General features: G+C 41.3%; 1 protein-coding gene across 1 annotated transcript in view; it reads left to right on the top strand.

Moving 5' to 3' along the window:
• Positions 1-2,869: 2,869 nt before the first annotated feature.
• The window catches only part of Cds (CDP-diacylglycerol synthase), a 104,248-nt gene continuing 84,283 nt past the window's right edge, over positions 2,870-22,834 (top strand). The window contains exon 1 of the mRNA XM_080279020.1: positions 2,870-3,015. Coding sequence (XP_080135146.1) covers positions 2,950-3,015 — 66 coding nt within the window. The 5' untranslated portion in view covers positions 2,870-2,949. The remainder of the gene's footprint in view (positions 3,016-22,834) is intronic.

Raw genomic sequence — 22,834 nt, 5'->3', positions numbered from 1 at the left:
AGGAGACAAGCCATGGCCATGAGGAGGGAAGCCACGGCCACGTTGGTGGTGGCCAGGCACGCCATGAGGAGACAAGCCACGGCCATGTTGGTGGTGGCCAGGCAGGCCATGAGGAGGGAAGCCATGGCCATATTGGTGGTGGCCAGGCAGGCCATGAAGAGACGAGCCATGGCCATGTTGGTGGTGGCCAGGCAGGCCATGAGGAGGGAAGCCACGGCCATGTTGGTGGTGGCCAAACTGAACCTCCCACCACCAAGGAACAGCAACCCCAGGGCCAGCTGTACATTCACTGATTTCACTTCTCTCGAAGACCATCACTTTACGCTTCCCTACATGCCTTTAGATTTTGTTTCTTACATACTCTCCCAAACTCATTCACCAAGCCTTGCAGTTCCCCTTGGTTTATCACTGCACACAGTATCATCTATGAACAGCAGTACTGGTGGTTTCCAAACACTGCCCCCTCTCACTAGGGCTGCTCCAACATCCCCTGCCCTATCTTGTATCTCTTTTATTATCCCATCTATATACAGACTGAACAACCATGGAGGCATGACACATCCATGTTTCAGTCCAACCTTCAAGCAAAAAAATTCACTCAGTTCAGTATCCACACGCACTGCAGCCTCAGCACCCTCATACATACTCTTCGTGGCTTTCAACAACTTTCCATTTACTCTATAATTCTTAATGCTTTTCACAGTGCTTGTCTATCCACCCTGTCATATGCTTTCTCCAAATCCATGAAGGCTACATACAAGTTCTTTCTCTTCTCTAGAAACTTTTCCACTAAAGATCTAAGAATGAATATCTGACCTACACAATCCTTCCCTTCCTAAATCCTCCCTGTTCTTCTCCAACTAATTCCTCTGTTATTTCCCTAACTCTGTCAATAAGTATCCTACCATACGGTATACTTTTTCTATTACACTTAGAAGGCAAATGCCCCTGTTATTACCACACACTTCTTTTTCCCCTTTTCCTTTGTACAGGGGAAAAATTATACATGACTTCCAGTTCTCCAGGACTCCACCTTCCTCCCAGGCCAATCTGCACATCTTCCACATCCATTCTATTACTATCTCTCCCCCATGCTTCAGCATTTCACCACACACTCCATCAATTTCGCTTCTGTTATAATCATCCACTGGAACTTGGGAGAAGGGAAGATCTTCCATCACCAGTCTGCATCTGTTATCACCTATAGTGCAGATTAAAATACTGTAATCTAACTTAACATAACCAATCCTGGTAAATCTGAAGGCTCAGATAATCAAGGTTTAGGTATATGTTAGAGCTGATCCAATAATTCATACACACACACACACACACATATTACTGTATCTTGAAATTTTCAGACCAAACTAGAAGTCTTTTCTATGGCTCTGACATTATAAAATTAAATGCTTTGCATGATACTGTACTTAGTAAATAGGCTAAAGAGGAGGAGGAGGAAGATTCTGCAACTCCCAGCTCCATCTATTACTGCATATACAGTACATTAAGATTAAGTTAAGCGATGTTAAATTACTTAAACATATGGAAGATACTGGTCAAAGAAGTTTAATAATTTCTAACTCCCTCATATACTAGGAGTACTAAGCTAAACATCTGGAATGGAAAATTCATAAGGACAGACTGTAATTTACAGCCAAGAAAGGTAATTTTTTTTTTTCTTGTAAATTTTTGGACTGACAATATTTATTAAGGCTTACTTTTTCTAACAAACCTAACCTCAAGTAACTACCCTTGTGTCCCTTAATGAATCTTACAGATTTTATCTAATTCAACAGGTATTAATTTGGATTTACATCCAGCTAATGGAGACTTAAATGAATGCACTTAGTTTATGCAACAGTACACAATTTCTCTTTTGTAAACTTTCACTGGTAATGTTCTTGATTATTATGATATGTCTACCTACAACACCCATTACAGCATATTAACATTTCTCATCTTCCCCAACCAAAAAAAGTCGCTGCACCCTAATCTAACCTAAATTCACCTAGGCCTAATTAGGAGAGTTTGCCCATCTAGACCCTCATATTTTAGCCAACTATGACTTGCACTAAACCCAAGCTTGAAAGCTCCAAATAAGTAGCAGGTGAAAACTTCAACTTTGCCTGCCCTATGAACCTAGGACACATCATCAATTCACCACTCAGCATCACATCTGTTTTGCTAAGAGTTATTCTATCAGCTCAATTATGTCATAAATAGTAATTTTTGTGCTGTACAAAGTAAACCAATTTCTAGTAGTTGGTTATGAAGGAATATAGTAAAAAGTATCATCTAAAGCTATTCATTTATTCCACATTTTACATTCATGATAAAAACAAATACCCACCATAATGTGTATAACTCATAACTCAAGAACCATTTATACAGTATTTGATTATTAAGTAGGTAAGTAAATATATGACCGTGAGGTGAGTCAACGGGTAATCGTCTTGCTGTCGCTATAGTTACGAGGAATTGTTCCTGCTTTTTGCACTTCAAGTAGAAGGTATTGTGTAACAAGTGGATGCCAATGAAAAAAGTAGACTGCCCCACGGATGACATCGTCCTCCCTTTGAGATAATCCTGGCTGTGCGTGACAAAATATTTAGTTTGCCCTATCATACAATTATTTTCTATGACGAAATTTTTATGAAGCTTCCGCATAGAATGAAGTAACAACTTTAAATATTACTTTAAGGGTGTTTTACACTATCTAACAAATAAATGAATTCCTTTGCTCTTGAACTATTCCTCAATAAGGACACTACAGAAGAGAAATGAGTGTTAAAGGAGTCGTGCAATATCTGAGTAATATGATGAGTGCGCAGGTCCAAGAGTCACCTGCTGCTGCTGCTGTCTGCTCTTCGCTGCCACTTGAGTTTTTGATCAACACTGTGTTTCTTCCACATCCTGTGTGTCACCTGTCAGGCCACTTAATACCTTGCAGATATGGCGACAGAAACTGACAGCGAAGTGAGAAAGCGTGTCATAGAGGCTGAGGAGAAAGCAGAGCAGGTACCGTAAGTTAGTGACTATAGTAATGTCAAGTCAAAATGGTGTATGTGGAGTCTGAATATTTGGTACTCCTCTCGTATTGTGTGATACAGTCTGTGTGGTTTAGTGAGTGGAATAATTTGGTTATTTGCTGCTAGGAATAATAGCAGTTTCACTGTTATCCCATGGAAGAATGGTCATTTCAAGGCTCAGGTTTTGTATGACTGAATATTGCTGTTGCTGTGTGTTAGCTGATTGAATATTGTTGCATCTGTGTGTTAGCATTTTAATGAAATTGTATGGGAAAATTCACTGCATGTTCATTAACTGTGTTCTGTTTTCTGAGTATGGCAAGAGGCATTTGTTACTATGCTTTTGTGGTATTGTACTTATCCAGTTTATTCACCTGGTGAGTACCATAACACAAAATGTGTGATGTATTTTAAGGAATCATAATGTGAAGACCCAACGTTGCTTAACTTCGCTGATCGGACGGGAAGCGGTGTACTCAACGTGGTATGGCTGTTCTGGTTAGTACTTGGATGGGTGATCGCCTGGGAACACCAGATGCTGTTGGCATCCCTACGTGTCAAGTGGGGTTGGTGGAGGATTAGTGCCCCTCCCTGTAAAACAATTAACTCTAAGCCGTTGGCCACCCCGTTTGGGATACATGGCGTCTGGCAGTGAATGAATGAATGAATAATGTGAAGAATCTTACCTTAAGTACAAAATTAGAAAAAAAAAATCCTTTTCAAGGATTCTTGCCATATAATCTTGGGTTATGTAGCCAGATATTGATCGTAGGCTTAGAACTTGCATGTATTACATCGTATTAGTCAAGTATATGGCAGTATAGTCAGTTATAAAATCAGTTTATCTGCCACAACCTTTCTTACAAATTGTATGAACAGAGTTAGCCATTTTTGCATGGTAATTGCTGTTAGATCAGGTAATTTTGATCATTTTTGAAGGTTTTTGAGGAATAACTTTGTGCAGAATTGGATAGTGAAAGTGCTGTGTATGTCATTGTGTAGCCATGGCAAGTGGTATCTGAACACATGTACAGGAAGAAATTCTGTAATTGGGAGTGCTGTTAAACTGTTGCGTCATGTTTGAAGTTACCTATGGAGTTTGCTAGCATCAGAAGGTGCATATCCCTGTACACATAGATACAGATTTGTCATGTAGACACACTTACACTTGACTGACAACTAACTTAATCACCTCAGGCAATTTTCAGGCACCCCTGATGTACAAGGGAAAAAAAAAAAAAAGTCTATCTATCTATTGCCAGACGCCTCAATCCCGTTTGGGGTGGCCACAAACAAATCGCCTCCCAGTCACCCTGTCCCCCGCCATTTCACTGCCCTGCTCCCAACTCACACCCCCCTCTCTCATATATCTCTCCACCCCATCCCTCCATCTCATCCTCGGCCTCCCCCTCCCTCTTCCCCTCTCCACCTCACTCACATACACTCTCTTCGTCAGTCTTTCACCCTCCATCCTCTCCACATGGCCAAAAAAAAAGTGACTGCTGGTAATTAGAAAAATAATCTTTCTTTTAACGGTAAACTAAGATCACAGTAATGAACAGTACAGTATCCCATGTTATAAATGAGACTTTTGGCAGTAAATATAATTAAAGACCAGTCACAAACTTCTGTTAAAAAAAAAAAAAGAAGCATATCCCATTTCTTATACAGTATCCTGAATTATACTGTATTAAAATGCAGGCCTTTATTTTGGTAACTAAACTTTTAATGTCTAGCATCTAGTTACCTCAGTAACTTTACTTACCGTATACTGACTTTATTCTTAATCTGAGATCAAATGGAAGATACCATACACTTAACCTCCACCATGCTAATTTTTATCAACCCAGTTACCTTCCCTGTCATTCTGGGGGGATCTTTTATTATACTGTAATATTAAGTTGATTATTTTGTCTTTAGATCAAGTGTTTCTGAGCTTGAACTGCTCATCACCCATGTCTTTTTGTAATTTATGCCTCTTGGGTGGGTGTGAGGGTGGCGATAAGTCACCAGAACTATGGGAGGTAGATGGGCATGAAACTGCCATTGCTGGGCTACAAACGAGAACTGAATTACTAAATACGCGGGATTTGACAACTGTGGTGTGGCAGGGATTGGCAACAGCTCTGATGGTGTAGAGGGAGACTCAGCATTCTCATGGAAACCACTGACGCTTCCTCGTGCTTGAAATTATGGTGCAAAACTCATCACCTCATCAGCATGGCCAGGGGTGGCCTGCATATCTGAATTACCAAATATGTGGTATTTGCCAATTGCAGTGTGGCAGGGATTGGAAGCAGCTCTGATGATGCAGAGAGAGACTCAACATTCCCATGGAAACCACTGACGCTTCCTCAAGCTTGAAATTATGGTGCAAAGACCCATCGTCTCATATGAGGCTATCAACATGGCCAAGAGTGGTCTGCATATCGCCTCAGTGAGTGCGACGGGGGTTTATGACGTGACTTGCTGGGTTGTTACCTGTCATTACAACTCTGCTGATTCTGTCTTTAGCATAGGGTAATTTAATACTATCACACCAGGCTAACTACAAGCATCTTACCAGCCTCCGGGCTACCTCATATACCTGATTCTTTTGGGTCTCCCATCTATCCAGGTGTCATAAAGGTGAATGGCCATGTACTGTACATAGCATAGGGAGACAGTAAATGACCTGACACCGTTCCAGAGAACATAATAGATGTAGTACAGTGCTCGTCAGAAGTATGGGGCGCCCTGCGTCCCTCCTGAGAAACAAACCTTTCAACATTGAAAAAACATATAAATAATGCATTTTATTTACCTTTAGTGCTTCGTAGGGTAGCCTTTACGTTTCTTCACGGACCTGAGACGTCTTGGAAGTGAAAGGGCGAGGCTCCTGAGGTGCTGGAGGGGTATTTTGTCCCAGGAGTCACGAATGGCGGCTTCCAGCTTAGGCAGAGAGCTCACGTCCTTCCCTTGGAGACTCTTCTTTACGAGGTACCAGAGGTTTTCAATCGGGTTGAGGTCTGGGCTATTTCCTGGCCAGTCTGTCATGAATGATACCTCGCAGTCACGAAGCCAATTGGTGACCGATTTGGCCTTGTGAGCAGGTGCACCGTCCTGCTGAAACACTCGTGCACCTGTTAGCTCGAAGGAGTCTGGTAAATGATCACACAGAAGCTCCAGGTAAACATCCTGATTCACTCTGAGGTTCTTGGGAAGTACAACAAGCTTCCCCAAACCCTTCCCTGAAAAACAACCCCATACCATGAGTGAATCAGGATGTTTAACTGTGCTTTCTACATACCGTGGGTCAAGTGGGTCACTACCTTTGCATGCTCCTCTGTTACAGGTAACACTAAACGTTGCCTCATCAGACCACAACACTGACAACCATTGCTCCTCACCCCAATTTAGATATTTATTAGCAAAGGCAAGCCTACGAATTCTCTGGCTGCTAGAGAGAAGAGGCTTTTTCACAGGCCTGTGACTTGTGTAACCAAGCTCATGCACCCTACGAGACACTGTTCTCACTGACACCTCACCAAACACTTCTGGGTTGCTCTCCTTAATTTTCCTTGCACTCACACAAGGATTAAACTCCACTGCACGTTTTAAAACATTAACAGACCTTGGGGAAGTTTTCCTAGGCCTACCAGACCTCGGTTTCTTTGTGGGAACTTCACCACTGTTTTCCTCCCGAAACCGCGCACACCAACGACGCACTGTCGATCGTCCCACACCAACCAATTCACTAATTTCCTTTGTCTGGTGGCCTGCCTCCTTTAGAGCAATGATCTGGGATATGATTTCACTCGATAGTTCACGGATAGGTGCCATAACAAAGTTTTGAAGGCCAAAACACTGCGGGACACTCGGTAAAAAATGGCGCAATTTGAGAGGGACACTCGGCGGAGTTCCTCTCTCTCAGGCAGCCCGTGGGCAACTGAGGCGGGAACCAACCAGCGCGTCAGAAGGCCTCAGGCTACCGTGACGTCATGCTCGGAGCTCAAACTTGTGGCTCAATTCTTACCCCCAAAAATGGGGTGATTCTTTTTGGGCCATAAGTATTGCGCGCCCGGCGGACATCGCTGAATACTTCTGACGAGCACTGTAGATTTTGTTAAGTTAAATACTCTTCTTGTCTAAATACTGTAATACTGTACTCCCCCCCCCCCCGATAATCACAAGGGCTAATTTCATCGTAATTGATGATGTTTTCTGGATGCACTCCTTCCAGGGTATCATGTGTTGTTGTAGAACTCGGTGTGGCCTTTGTTTAGTATTTCGCAAACTTTTTCACCTCATTCCTCAGTTGTGGGGATCTTAGCATCCTTGTGGCTCCCCTTCAGTTTTCTCTCTAGTCCCTCACAAAAAGCTTATGATGAAAAAATTTTTTGGTGTTATTCATATATTTTAATGCATACAGCTGTCAATCAGAACGCATATTTTGTTGCATATCAGTGAGATGGATGACATTGTTTTCAGTCAGTCGACTGATTCAAGGTTGAGTCACTGATAACACACATCTCATATCTGGGTCCACATTCAACATGTTTTCATCTTTTACCTTTTATGTGTAGAAGGGTGGAGAAACCAGATTCACATAAATATGTTGTGGAAGCTGGCAAGAGGACACTAAATGTAATTTTGCAGACACACCGATTTACTACTTAAGGTACACTGGCCTGCCATGGCCCCCCTAAAATCCTACTGTGGCCCCCATGGGGGCCATGACTTCCAGTTTGAGAACCATTGCCTTAGATACTTAAACATTTTCTATCTTTTATATTTTGAGACAGCCATACGGTGAGGACACCTTTGTCCTGCTGCATAAAGAACTGTCCCTATTTCTTGAAAATTGTTTTTAAAACAAGAAATCACAACCCTTCATTTGTTTGTATTTGCCTTAAGAAGCATCTATAAATCAAATTAATCTAATGGAAAACCCTGTTCTCTTAATAGTTATTGCTCTCTGACACAACATCAGCTCTTCTGTGGAAGTTAAAGCTGTTTCATGTCCCATTTGCCTTTGTGTGGATACTTTAAATGTAGTCATGCAAAATACTTTTTCATATGTGCCATCTCTTTGCTGCTGTTGGACACCCCCTGGGGGTGGGGTTTTTTTTTCAAGAATACTTCCCCAGTATCCCTGCTTGTCGTAAAAGGCGACTAAAAGGGTTGGCGGAGGGTTAGTGCCCCTCCCCGGAAAACAACTAACTAAAAAAACAAACAATAAGCCTCGGACAAGGACTGACCAAACGATGACGACAAAGGACCGGACAATGGACATGGTAATTGGAACTTGGAATGTAAGGGGAGCGAATGATGAGGTGAAAGAGAGAGAGATTGCCCAGGTGCTTGAGGGTGCGAAAGTGGATGTATGTGGAATAACTGAAACAAAATGGGGAGGAGAAAGTGTGAGAGAATGGGAGTATGGATGGGGTATATGTGCAGGAGTAGGTGAGAGTGAGAGGGCAAAGGAAGGAGTATGTATAGTTGTGAGTAAAAGATGGAAGAGGAGCATAAGACAGTATGGATCAGTTGGGTCAAGGATTGTGTGGGTAAAGTTGAAAGTTGGAATACAAATGTGGGCGATTGTGTGTATGTATGCACCAACGCAAGATCGTGCTAGAAGAGTGAGAGAAGAGTTCTGGACAAATGTAGAAGTGTGCATGGAAAAGTTTGGAAGGAATGAGAGAGTGTTTTTGATTGGTGATATGAATGGTAAAGTTGGGAATGTGAAGGTGGATGGAATAGTTGGTGAGTGGGGTGTGCCTGCTGAGATAGATGAGAATGGGAGTGTGTTAGTGGACATTTGTGCTGGGAGGGGGTTGGTGATAGCCAATACCCTCTTCAGGCATAAAATGATCCACAGGTATACATGGTGAGTGATGAGAAGGGTTGGTTGTGAACTAAATGAAAGGAAGGCAATGATTGATTATGTGTGTGTGGATGAAAGGATGCAAAGATGTGTAAAGGATGCGAGAGTGTATAGAGGTTGAGGGAGTGGACTTTCTGACCACTACTTGGTGGTGGCCAGAATTAGAATGCAAGTAAGATGGAGGAATAGAAGAAGGGAAAGACGAGAGGAAGGAGTAGTTGCAAGGAGAGTGGAAAGGTTACAAGAGGATGAGAAAAAGGCAGAGTATAAGAGAGAAGTGGAGGAACGATTTTGCAAATATGAATTGGAGCAGATGGGAGACGTGGAAGGTGTGTGTAAGATATTTACAGAAGAAATATGTGCAGCATGTGATGTGGTGTGTGGAAGGAAGAGAAGACGGAGGGGGGTGCAAGGAACAGCGTGGTGGACTGAAAAGGTGAAACAGGCTGTGGCACAAAAGAAGAAAGCATACAATGAATGGATGAGAAATAGGGGCGTGGAAGAAGTTGAGAGGCAGAAGAGAGAGTTATATGTAGAAAGAAAGAGAGAGGTGAAAAGATTAGTAAGAGAGAGTAAGAAGAGAGTGGATGAGGAATTTGGAAGGAATTTGAGTGTAAAGTGGAGGGACTGTAAGAAAATGTTCTGGAAAGAGGTGAAAAGAGTAAGACAGGGTGGAAGTGAAGTTAGCAGGGGAGTGAAAGATAAAAATGGTAGATTACTAGTGGAGAAAGGAGAAAAAGGAACACTTTAAGGAATTGTTGAACGTAGAGGATGGAAGTAATGCGAGTATAAGTGGCTGGGGAATGGCTGGGAGAAGGAGGGAGGTGAGAAGACAGGAAGAAATCAGTAGGATAGAAGTTGTTGAAGCAATGAAGAAAGTTAAATCGGGGAAAGCCCCAGGAATTGATGGAGTGTGTGGTGAAATGCTGAAGCATGGGGGAGAGATAGTAGTAGAATGGATGTGGAAGATATGCAGATTGGCCTGGGAGGAAGGTAGAGTCCCGGAGGATTGGAAGTCAGGTATAATTATTCCCTTGTACAAAGGAAAAGGGGAAAAAGAAGTGTGTGGTAATCATAGGGGCATTTGTCTTCTTAGTATAATAGGAAAAGTGTATGGTAGGATACTTATAGACAGAGTTAGAGAAAGAACAGAGAAATTAGTTGGAGAAGAACAGGGAGGCTTTAGGAAGGGAAGAGGTTGTGTAGATCAGATATTCATTCTTAGATCTTTAGTGGAAAAGTTTCTAGAGAAGGGAAAGAAGTTGTATGCGGCTTTCATGGATTTGGAGAAAGCATATGACAGGGTGGATAGACAAGGATTGTGGAAAGTGTTAAGAATATATGTAGTAGATGGAAAGTTGTTGAATGCTGTGAAGAGTATGTACGATGGTGCGAAGGCTGCAGTGCGTGTGGATGGTAAACTAAGTAAATTTTTCTCTTTGAAAGTTGGTTTGAAACAGGGATGTGTCATGTCTCCATGGTTGTTCAATCTGTGCATGGATGGGGTAATAAAAGAGGTACAAGGTAGGGTAGTGGATGTTGGAGTGGCCCTGGTGAGAGAGGATAGTGTTTGGAAACTCCCTGTACTGTTGTTTGCAGATGATATTGTGTTGTTGAGTGAAGACGAAGGGGAGCTGCAAGGCTTAGTGGATGAGTTTGAGTGAGTGTGTAAGAAACGGAATCTAAAGGTGAATGTAGGGAAGAGTAAAGTGATGGTCTTTGAGAGAGGTGAAGTTAGTGAATGTACAGCGAGGTTGGATGGTGAGGAATTGGAAAATGTGAGTACCAGGTACGTTTAAGTACTTGGGTAGTGTGATGAGTAAGGATGGAGGTTTGGAGGGTGAAGTGCTTGAAAGGGTACAGCAGGGAAGAAAGGTTGCTGGTTCTTTGAAAGCATTGATAAGAAACAGGGAAGTGAGCATGGAAGTGAAAAAGTTACTACATGACAGTATTGTGATACCAACTCTAACGTACGGAAGTGAAGCTTGGACATTGTTGGAAGGACACAAGTCAAGAGTGAGAGCAGTGGAAATGAGTTATTTAAGAGGAGCCTGCGGAGTCACGTGGAGAGACAGGCTGACGAATGAGGATATAAAGGAGCGTTGTGGTGTTGATGTGGATGTGATAGGAAGCATTATGAGGAACACACTGAGGTGGTTTGGCCATGTGGAGAGGATGGAGGGTGAAAGACTGACGAAGAGAGTGTATGTGAGTGAGGTGGAGGGGGGAAGAGGGAGGGGGAGGCCGAGGATGAGATGGAGGGATGGGGTGGAGAGGTATATGAGAGAGGGGGGTGTGAGTTGGGAGCAGGGCAGTGAAATGGCAGGGGACAGGGTGACTTGGAGGCGATTTGTTTGTGGCCACCCCAAACGGGATTGAGGCGTCTGGCAATAGATAGATAGATAGACATGAGTGGTATACAGTAAAACCCCTACAACTCGGCATAATACATGTGCAAGCCTTGCTGAGCTAGCCTATTTGCCGAGTTGTAGGGATGAACTTTAATTTCCCCCCCAGCACACATGTGAAAAAAAAGGAAAAAAATGTAAAAAATTAAAAGTTTTTACTATAACCAGTAAAAGCTGCCTTATCATGATTCCATGCAGTTGTACGGTGTATTCCAGGCATGGAGGAGGACTTCTGGTAGTTTTTGAAGGTGTTAGGGGGGCTCAAGATCACTTTTGGGCACACCTTTACTGTACTGTACTTGACACTGTGCACTATGTAAAGCACAGTTAACACTCTAAAGGCCATTACTGTAATGTATTTATCACCTGTATTATACTAGGGAACTAAACGCAAAACACTTAAACATTACTGTACAGCACTTATTCACTAAACTCTTAACCACTACTGTACAGAACATATTCACTACTGAACTTATCACTTAATCACTGTCATTGACAGTCTGAAAAATGTGCTCAGGCAAGTCTGAGGACACAGTGCTGATCAAGCTGCAGGAGGACTCACTGCTCGTGGATGGCTGAGGCTCCCTGGGTGGAACCCTCAGCTTAAAAAAGTCAGAGATCTTTTTCTGCTTCAATTCAGCATGTTGCCTCCTCATAACAGCTACTCTGGTGTCCCTGAGGGTTTGATAAAGCATCAAACCCATCGTACTGCACCATTCCCTCCAGACACTTGTTCAGGTGGAAGCGGATCTCAAAGAGTTTCATTTTTTAAATGAATATTTTGGAGCCTTCCCGAGTTGTAGAGGTTTCCGACTTGAAGGATGGCGAATTGTAGAGGCTTTACTGTAGTTCTGCTTTATGGTGAAGGATGGGTTTGTCGCTATTCTTGGCATTTTGTGTGTAAGTAATGAATTTTCTACTTTGATTCTTATTTATAATTAGTCATGACTGAAGTTATACATCTGTTAGCTTGTGCATGAACTTAGCCAGTTGTTCTGGAAAAAGTAAGATATTGCCACTAGCTATTAGTTATATCAGGACTATAGGAACATTTGTAAAGTAATTTAAAGGGTATTTTCTACAATATTTTTATTTTAAGCTCATCATATTCACCTTCATATGACTTCTTGTTTGCTATGCACAAAGAAAGTTGGTGTGGTGTAAAAAACACCCATACGTGTACTGTATATTTCATAAGTTTTACTAATTCATGTCATAGCTAGGCTATATATGGTACATATTCACATAAGTTTCATAAGAGTTTTACATAAAATACTTTAAGGATTATCATCACTGCCTTCATATTTTGTCTTCCCATAATGTTGAGCCACTTTTCCATAAATTTGGCTCATTACACGTTTGCCTGACATGCCCAATGCTATCCTCGTGACTGAAGCTACCTGGTCTTACAGTATTAAGTTCCAGTCCATAAATTTGCTAAAGAATTCAAATGTTTTTTTGACATTTTGAAACAGATTGGGGGTGAGGTCGTGTCTATGACTTTCTATCACAAACTCATCATTTAGTATGATACTGTATAAAGTAAATACATGGGTGGGGTAATCTCTAGCTCCCAACTGTATCCATTATTGCAGCTGTATGAAATATTGGTTAGGCTAAGTTATTTCAATGTGGATACCATTGCAGATGCAGCTAGGATCTGGATAATCCGCCTCTCTCCCTCTTCTGTATTAAGTACTAAACAAAGCATTTACAATGGTCATGGAGAAGCTCTGCTCCCCCATTCAATGTTTTTTTTTTTTTTTTTTTTTTTTTTTTTTTTAGCTGATGGGATAAAACATTAATAGCATATTTTGGTAATCATTAAGCTGGTAGTTTTCCAGGAAATGTTGCTAGTGATGTCATGTGAATTTGCTTATACTTAGCAGTAATATGATGTTATTGGAAGGTGATCTTTATTAATAACTACTTACCCTTCCTCCCCAAATGATAAAGGCCTGTCTTGAAGATTGAGATGCAGTAAACAGTATCACAGGATTTAATGATTGTGGCAGTAGTAGGGCATCAGACAAACTGAACCTTCCTCTTATTACCACCGATGGCATTGTTGCTCCTTCAAAACCCCTGATGGATGGCCATGACAATTGCTTCCAGTATGTTTTGTCCTCTCATTCCTCTTGTGTCTCATGTATGGTGTTCCTTTTCTAACATTACCCTCAGTCACACTTTCATATGTGTTATTTGGCACTTTTTTGTTTTTGTTTTGTTTTTGTTTTTTTTTTGTTACCACATCTCTCATTGTTCATTCAGTAATTCTGCATCTCACGTTTGTTGCCGCACCTTCCATCCCAAAATAGCTACTCTGAAATTTATCTTTTACTGTGTTTTCACCATCCGTCTTACCTATGTCTGCAGTTCTAAATTGATCATCTCAACAGCCTGTAACCAAGTTAGTTTTTTGTCTCTCTGCTGAGATTTTCATCCCCATACATTAGCATTGTCAGTAAATGACTAAATTCATGTAGCCCTTTTCACCTCCAAACTAAGTACTATACAGAAATCCCTTCACTGTCTGATGTAATAGAGCCAAAGGCATGTCTGGAAAATGGTCCCGTCCAGAAAGTGGGCCCCTGCCTACTGAACTGGTACTTATGGACCCTAACCCAGCCTAACTTTGAAAGCCACATAACTCTCTACTGGACATGCATAGTGCCTATTTAAACCTATTTAAGACCCTATTCACACCAATAATGGACATAAAGCTTGAAGTAAATGAAAAGGAACCAGAGAATGAGGAATTAGAAGTGAGTATGGAAAATACTTAGCAGTGCACAGGGTACTCATAGCACGTTTGTGGCTGCCGTCTCTAAGGCAACGGTAGTGATGAAACTGCTCTTGAAGCACGTACAGTAATCCAGTGTTGCGCTACACTTAATTCTTTGCACTGTGAGTTATAATTATTTAACACTCCACATTCTGTTCTTAATTGCTTTACGCCAGTTTCAACTGCCACTTTGCACGCCACACTTAATCCTTTGCACTCTAAATTCTAATTTCTTAACATTGCACAACACTGTAAATTCCCATGTGGTCTAGTGGTGAGGTATTGCAGTTTATTCACCATTTATTCACAAAAATGAGCACGTTCGGCATTCATTGCGATGAACATCTACCCTCGGCGGTGGTTAGGCGGTAACTGGGGACAGGGTAGCCAGATCTGAGCTCGGCCACATTACCAAACTCCTCAATTTTCATTACCAAATTTAACTTTTTATTACTAAATTCTTAAAGGATGCATTTATTCTTCACTAATTATATGTGCAAATGGAAATGATCACTCTCCTTATAATCAGCAGCATGTTTATTTTTGTGCTATGTATGTAGCAGATTAATCAGAGAGAGCAGACAGTCCACCGTCTCCATTCTCTGTATCTTCATACGTGTGAAAAATCTATTTGGTAATGCATTAGAGAAAGAACAGAGGAATTAGTTGGAGAAGAACAGGGAGGCTTTAGGAAGGGAAGAGGTTGTGTAGATCAGATATTCATTCTTAGATCTTTAGTGGAAAAGTTTCTAGAGAAGGGAAAGAAGTTGTATGCAGCTTTCATGGATTTGGAGAAAGCATATGACAGGGTGGATAGACAAGGATTGTGGAAAGTATTAAGAATATATGGAGTAGATGGGAAGTTGTTGAATGCTGTGAAGAGTATGTATGATGGTGCTAAGGCTGCAGTGCGTGTGGATGGTGAACTAAGTGAATTTTTCTCTTTGAAGGTTTGGTTGAAACAGGGATGTGTCATGTCTCCATGGTTGTTCAATCTGTACATGGATGGGGCAATAATAGAGGTACAAGGTCGTGTAGTGGATGTTGGAGTGGCCCTGGTGAGAGAGGATAGTGTTTGGAAACTCCCTATACTGTTGTTTGCAGACGATACACTGTTGTTGAGTGAAGACGAAGGGGAGCTGCAAGGCTTGGTGGATGAGTTTGGGAGAGTGTGTAAGAAACGGAATCTAAAGATGAATGTAGGGAAGAGTAAAGTGATGGTCTTTGAGAGAGGTGAAGTCAGTGAATGTACAGTGAGGTTGGATGGTGAGGAATTGGAAAATGTGAGTACGTTTAAGGACTTGGGTAGTGTGATGAGTAAGGATGGAGGTTTGGAGGGTGAAGTGCTTGAAAGGGTACAGCAGGGAAGAAAGGTTGCTGGTTCTTTGAAAGCAGTGATAAGAAACAGGGAAGTGAGCATGGAAGTGAAAAAATTACAACATGACAGTATTGTGATACCAACTCTAACGTATGGAAGTGAAGCTTGGACGTTGTTGGAAAGACACAAGTCAAGAGTGAGAGCAGTGGAAATGAATTATTTAAGAGGAGCCTGTGGAGTCACATGGAGAGACAGGCTGACGAATGAGGATATAAAGGAGCGTTGTGGTGTGGATGTGGATATGATAGGAAGCATTATGAGGAACACACTGAGGTGGTTTGGCCATGTGGAGAGGATGGAGGGTGAAAGACTGACGGAAGAGAGTGTACCGGTATGTGAGTGAGGTGGAGGGGGGAAGAGGGAGGGGGAGGCCGAGGATGAGATGGAGGGATGGGGTGGAGAGGAATATGAGAGAGCGGGGTGTGAGTTGGGAGCAAGGCAGTGAAATGGCGGGGGACAGGGTGACTTGGAGGCGTTTTGTTTGTGGCCACCCCAAACGGGATTGAGGCGTCTGGCAATAGATAGATTGATAGACTACCGGTACCAAACGAACTTTTCAATACATAATTGGCCCACTTTTGGTAATGAAAAGTACCAAATGGCAACCCTGACTGGGGAGGGGGGAGGAAGGAAGGAAGGGATGAAGGGGCTGTGCATAAACAACAGCTGTTTGGTACTACGCGGTGGGGAAAAAAATCGGATTTTGGGGGGATTTTTTTTTTTTTTGGCCATTTTTGGGTTCCGAAGGTCCAGGCCCACAATGTCCAGTAAGTGGGGAGTCTGGAAAGCGGGCATCTGGATAGTACAGGGATTACTGTATTGTGCCTTCCAGAATACAACTAATTTTTTCAAGTACTGTACTGTAGTCTTCTTCCTTGAAGTGGTAATAAGCCTCTGACTGATTTTGCATTTGTAATACTTCTGTGCCTTCCATCCACCATTGATAGGTATAAAAACTGTTTTGTGTTTATTTTGAATTTCTCTCTGCCAAGAGGGAACATTGTTTTTTCTGCAGACCTCTGTCAACTCTCTGAGCCTAAGGATGTCTTTCAGTTTAATCGTGGAACATCCTGACAGTGTTATTCAGCTTATAGTACTGGGTAGATTTTATAAACTGGAGATATTAGATATAGTGTTGATATATCTCTCCAGTATGAGACACCTTTGCAAAGTTGAATAAAATTGTCTAACAAGAGCAAGAATAGAACTAATATGGATGTTAAATGGAATAAAAAAAAAAAATTCTCCGAGCCTCCTTTCTTGCATACCCTACCATCCCTAATTACTCTCTTTGTTAGCCTTCCAGCCTTCCAATCGTTTCTTCTAGCACAGTGCTGTTATTTGTATTCTGTCTTTTTTTGTTAAACTAATTTATATTTCCAAAAGTTCGACACACTTTTTTGTGGTTTCTGATAGCAACAGTGCAGTATCTTCTCTCCCTGTCTTAATTCCCCTCTTTCAGACATGATCACACCACTCAACTGTTTTATGTACTGTACTCTATAAACACTGTCCTCCTCCTCTGTGCCACATGCTGTTACCTAGTTGCTGCCCTAAATGTGTTTCATGTAGGCTACACCCAACTTTATATCCACTACAGTACTTTGTTATAAAATCATCCATGTCATTTTTGTTCATCATTTTATTCACTTTGTATGCTAGTACGGCTCTGGTATCTTGTCACATTATCACTTGACTTTTATTTGACTGCTTTTCAGTCACCTTTCAGCCTGTTTCTTCCTCCATTTTTGCAGAGCAGCTGTCAGGCTTCAAGTCAAAGACAGTTATTTTCCAGGAGATTATGGGGTCCAGTTATTATGCCCCCAAACAAGTCATCACATTGTAGAGATAAATGTAAATGGGCCAGAAATAGCCGTCATCTAAAGGTAAACATGTGGTACTCTGTTGGAAGCTAAATTACTAAAAATGACAACATAATTAACACAGTGTAAGATTAATCAACCCCCTCATTCCTCAGCTTCCTTACTACTGTGAGATAACTTCAGTAATACTATTGCTAAGAATTAAAAACCAACCTTACCTTGCCAGCCTAACATAACATACAGTATCTTAACCAGCAGAACTTAACACTTGTGTGTAATGAGATAACACAGTGGCCTATCATTATGTGGAGGTGAGTAAAGAGTGTTGTTGGTGTCAGGTACTGTAGCTAGGTGGTAAAATCAACTGAAATATGTTAGCGTGATGTGGAGCCTGCTGTGGTATCCCTGATAACTGGGTGGAGAAATGCAAATGCAGCATCCATGTGGAAACCAAACCTCCACGCTCCTTTTTGCACCTCACGGTGGCAAGGCGCTGTTTACCACCAGGGAACATTGGTTCACTGCATGGGATAGCGCTGCATTGGCAGTTGTTTGCCTTAGTTGTTAGGTCTGCTTGGCCAGACAGACCAGGGTTACTCCACGACAACAACATGTGGATCATCTAAGCAAATCTGTCACAATTTCCACTTTTGACTGTCCTTACTAGTAGATAAAGGGAGCAAAAACTGTAACCACCTTGAGTAGTAGATGATGTCTTTTTTAATGTATTCATGCTGCTACCAGACAGTTTTCTTCAACTTAAGAAATGCATCTAATATGGAAGGGGTTTATTAAGGTACAACCCTTTTATTTAAAAAAGCTTGTCATCGTTAAGAGATGGTGAGAATTTAATGAAAACAACTTCTCAGGGCTCAGTGGGTTAAATGTGCCTCTTAACAACATCTCAGGGCTGAGTGGGTGAAATGTATCTCTTTTAACAACTTCTCAGGGCTTAGCAGGTTGTCTCTTTCATCCAAGAAGATTGGTTTCATTTGTTGATCTATCTATCTATCTATTGCCAGACGCCTTAATCCCGTTTGGGGTGGCCACAAACAAATCGCCTCCAAGTCGCCCTGTCCCCCGCCATTTCACTCCCCTGCTCCCAACTCACACCCCCCTCTCTCATATACCTTTCCACCCCATCCCTCCATCTCATCCTCGGCCTCCCCCTCCCTCTTTCCCCCTCCACCTCACTCACATACACTCTTTTCGTCAGTCTTTCACCCTCCATCCTCTCCACATGGCCAAACCACCTCAGTGTGTTCCTAATAACGCTTCCTATCACATCCACATCAACACCACAACGCTCCTTTATATCCTCATTCGTCAGCCTGTCTCTCCATGTGACTCCACAGGCTCCTCTTAAATAACTCATTTACACTGCTCTCACTCTTGACTTGTGTCCTTCCAACAACGTCCAAGCTTCACTTCTGTACGTTAGAGTTGGTATCACAATACTGTCATGTATTAACTTTTTCACTTCCATGCTCACTTCCCTGTTTCTTATCGCTGCTTTCAAAGAACCAGCAACCTTTCTTCCCTGCTGTACCCTTTCAAGCACTTCACCCTCCAAACCTCCATCCTTACTCATCACACTACCCAAGTACTTAAACGTACTCACATTTTCCAATTCCTCACCATCCAACCTCACTGTACATTCACTGACTTCACCTCTCTCAAAGACCATCACTTTACTCTTCCCTACATTCACCTTTAGATTCCATTTCTTACGCACTCTCCCAAACTCATCCGCCAAGCCTTGCAGCTCCCCTTCGTCTTCACTCAACAACACAGTATCATCTGCAAACAACAGTACAGGGAGTTTCCACACACTATCCTCTTTCACCAGGGCCACTCCAGCATCCACTACCCTACCTTGTACCTCTTTTATTACCCCATCCATGTACAGATTGAACAACCATGGAGACATGACACATCCCTGTTTCAACCCAACTTTCAAAGAGAAAAATTCACTTAGTTCACCATCCACACGCACTGCAGCCTTCGCACCATCGTACATACTCTTCACAGCATTCAACAACTTCCCATCTACTCCATATATTCTTAACACTTTCCACAATCCTTGTCTATCCACCCTGTCATATGCTTTCTCCAAATCCATGAAAGCCACATACAACTTCTTTCCCTTCTCTAGAAACTTTTCCACTAAAGATCTAAGAATGAATATCTGATCTACACAACCTCTTCCCTTTCTAAAGCCTCCCTGTTCTTCTCCAACTAATTTCTCTGTTCTTTCTCGAACTCTGTCAATAAGTATCCTACCATACACTTTTCCTGTTATACTAAGAAGACAAATGCCTCTATGAATACCACACACTTCTTTTTCCCCTTTTCCTTTGTACAAGGGAATAATTATACCTGACTTCCAATCCTCCGGGACTCTACCTTCCTCCCAGGCTAATCTGCACATCTTCCACATCCATTCTACTACTGTCTCTCCCCCATGCTTCAGCATTTCACCACTCTTGAACAGATTTATTCTCACTGCATTTCTGTATCTCATAGCAGAAACACCAGCAAAGATAATGGTATACAATTTATGCCACTACTGTATAAACAATTTCTGAGGGCATATTTGGTCGTGGAAATGTTTTCTTTGTGCGCACAGAAGCAGCCCTAGCTGGGTTCTTAGCTTTGTTGGTGTCCCAGAAACTTACAGAAAACTTATGGTTCCCAAGTGAGTTAAATTTCTTTTTGCAACAGTCGTCTTCATTGATTTTTTTGTGGACTTTTGCCCACAAAAAAATCATTGAAGACGTTTATGCTTCGTAGTGTCTAGCATTATATAGGATACTCCTGCATGTGTTTTGACGTCTACATAGCTGAAAGGCTGAAGAACACAGCCATAATCAGGAGGGGTATTGTACATATAGGTAGTGTAGTTGTGGATTTTTGTTGATGCATTGTTATCTTAGTGTCTAGCATTATATTGGATATTCCCATATGTCAAAATACTGCCAAAAGACTGGAGAACACTGGCATATATAGAAGGTGTACTGTACATACTGTGCAGGTTGAGTATAGGTAGTAGGTTGGGTACAGGTAGGATATAGGTACAGTAGAAGATATTGTTCTATATCCAGAGTTCGTCCATATCCAGATATGCCTTTTGCTCTGTTGCATCGGATAATCGAGGGATTACTGTAGCTTCGGTTGGTCTGGTGAGCACTGTACAGCAGATTATTTCACTGCTGGTACTAAAATGATCTTTGAAATGATGTGTAGAAATGAAATCATGTGCGTTATGTAGCGTTGGTAATTCAAGTCCTTGGTCTGTATTTCAGTTTGTATTATTTCACACCACATGGGTGCTGAATATATTTTTAGTGGGTGAACAGCACAGTATGTTGATAGTTGGATCTTTTTATTTTTTAAATGGTAATTTGGTGTCAATTGAATGAAAGCTTTCTAATTCAGCAGTGCTAACCATTATAACACGTGAAATATCGGTGATAAGGACTATAAAACCAATCTTTTATTTATTTTTTCTTATATTGATCATGGACTTTGAAGCCCATTTCAGTAGTCAAGCAGTCACCCTACCAAACTTGAATGCAAGGGTTCATGTTGTATGTAGTAGATGAAAAATTTCTCAGCAAAAAAAAAAAGTTACATGCACTGTTGTTTGTATTTATGAATTGTAAAAAAAAAAAAAAAAAAAAAAAAAATCAATTATCACCAGTAAATTGAAATGTTTTATCAGCAAACTTTTTCCATTGGTGTTTTCCTTATTCATGAGATATTGATTCCCAGAGTCTAATATTGTCCTCTCTTCCCCCTCGTACTTAACAATGCATTCCACCCTGCACCAAGTTTCATTGTTGCCATATAGTTTTCTCTTTCTTATAAGTACAGTAATAGTTATTTTGAGTATTCAGCAGCATTTAAGACTACTGAATTAACAATCTATGTGTGTATTCTTTAGGGTATAGCTTTTGGTTCTATACATATGCAGTTTAATATCATAAGTGCTTGTAAGTAGTGACATTGTTTAAATATCTCATCCAAGTGGGAGGTGTGAAGAAGCTTAAAGTTGTGGTGCTGTGTTGAGCACTGCTCTGACATCTAACTGTCCTCTTATTGATACTGCAAATGCATGTTTATTAAAATGTGTATTTTACTGGCATATTACTGTACTAAAATGGTGTTGATATTGCCGTCTGGATATGCAGTGTGCACTAGTTCTTACTTTTAATTGGATGCAAGATATGAATAGTCCTTTATTAACAACACTGACTAAAGTTCTATTACACATTAATCTTATAAATCTGCTGTTGTATGGAGTTAGTTCACCATCTCACTAATGTTGTTTGGTAGGGCTGCTCACTCAAGTGTTGCCTGATACCTATAATCACATGAAGACTTACAAGTGGAGAGAGAGCACTCCCTCACTTTCCTGCCCAGTCTGCCTCTAGGCTTTATGAGGGTTGTCATGTATTGATTGCCAGTTTAATGCATGCTTTCTCTGAATATACTCTCTCTCTCTCTGGTATAGTATATGTGTGTGTGTATGTATATAGATGTACTGTATATATAATTATACTATCTGTCTATCTATCTATCATCTATCTATCTATCTATATATCTATATCTGTCTATCTATCTATCTATCTATCTATATATATATAAACACACACATCCATCCATCCATCTATCCATCATCCAATCCTATGTCGCCCCATGAGGAGCGTAGTAACCTGGGCTAGGCAAGTTGGTCCTGACATTTAAGATGAGAGTGACCAGCCTCACTCATCCCTGAGTGGCAATACGTGAGCAATAAACCCCAGCCACCCTTTGGATATAAACCTATACAGGCTCAATCTAACTGGAGCACCTAAATTACCCACTAAACCACCAGGTGCCATAACTTGGTTATATGGCTACCACCCAGTGTAATAAATGGCTTCCTGGAGTACAGGAAACCATTTGGCTCGTCACTCAGTGTAGAGTCACCCACAGGCAGAAGGAAGAGGAAAGAATGAAGGAAAGAAATACAGAAGAGGGAGTATAAAGTCACCTGTAGGCAGAAGGACGAGGAAAGAAGGAAAGAAAGACAGAAGAGGAAGGATGGAAGAGAGGAAATGGCAGACACCCAGAGCAGCACTACATCAAGTGAGTGGATGGTGAGCACCCCCACCTACCACAAAATACATACCCAGTACATACAATATATAGTATTCTGTCTACATCAGTAAACATATATAGCCCAGTTTTCATTATTGAGCCACAAATTCAGAAACCAGTGTACCTGAAATAGACTCCCTCAGCTAGTAAGTCAGTTAGCTATGTGTAGAATGTATTCATCTGTCAAAGGTTCAAAGGTTGTTTAGTGTTATCACCACCTTATCTCAAGGGTTAAGAGAGTACTCGTAACTAATATAGCAGCTGTATATAACACAGTGACATTTTTCATTTATCTATGTAAAGAAGTCTTATAACCTGAATATTTACATCAGCATCCACATTAGGATTCTTAATTCAGAGGTTTACTTTATAGATACTGCTATTTTTAGTACCTGAATTTATT

Source organism: Coenobita brevimanus, chromosome 76 (assembly GCF_032717465.1).
Source record: "Coenobita brevimanus isolate Jiangsu-jjx chromosome 76, ASM3271746v2, whole genome shotgun sequence".
Lineage (NCBI taxonomy): Eukaryota > Metazoa > Arthropoda > Malacostraca > Decapoda > Coenobitidae > Coenobita > Coenobita brevimanus.
Note: the sequence above shows the minus strand (reverse complement) of the source record. Positions and strands in the feature narration are given on the sequence as shown.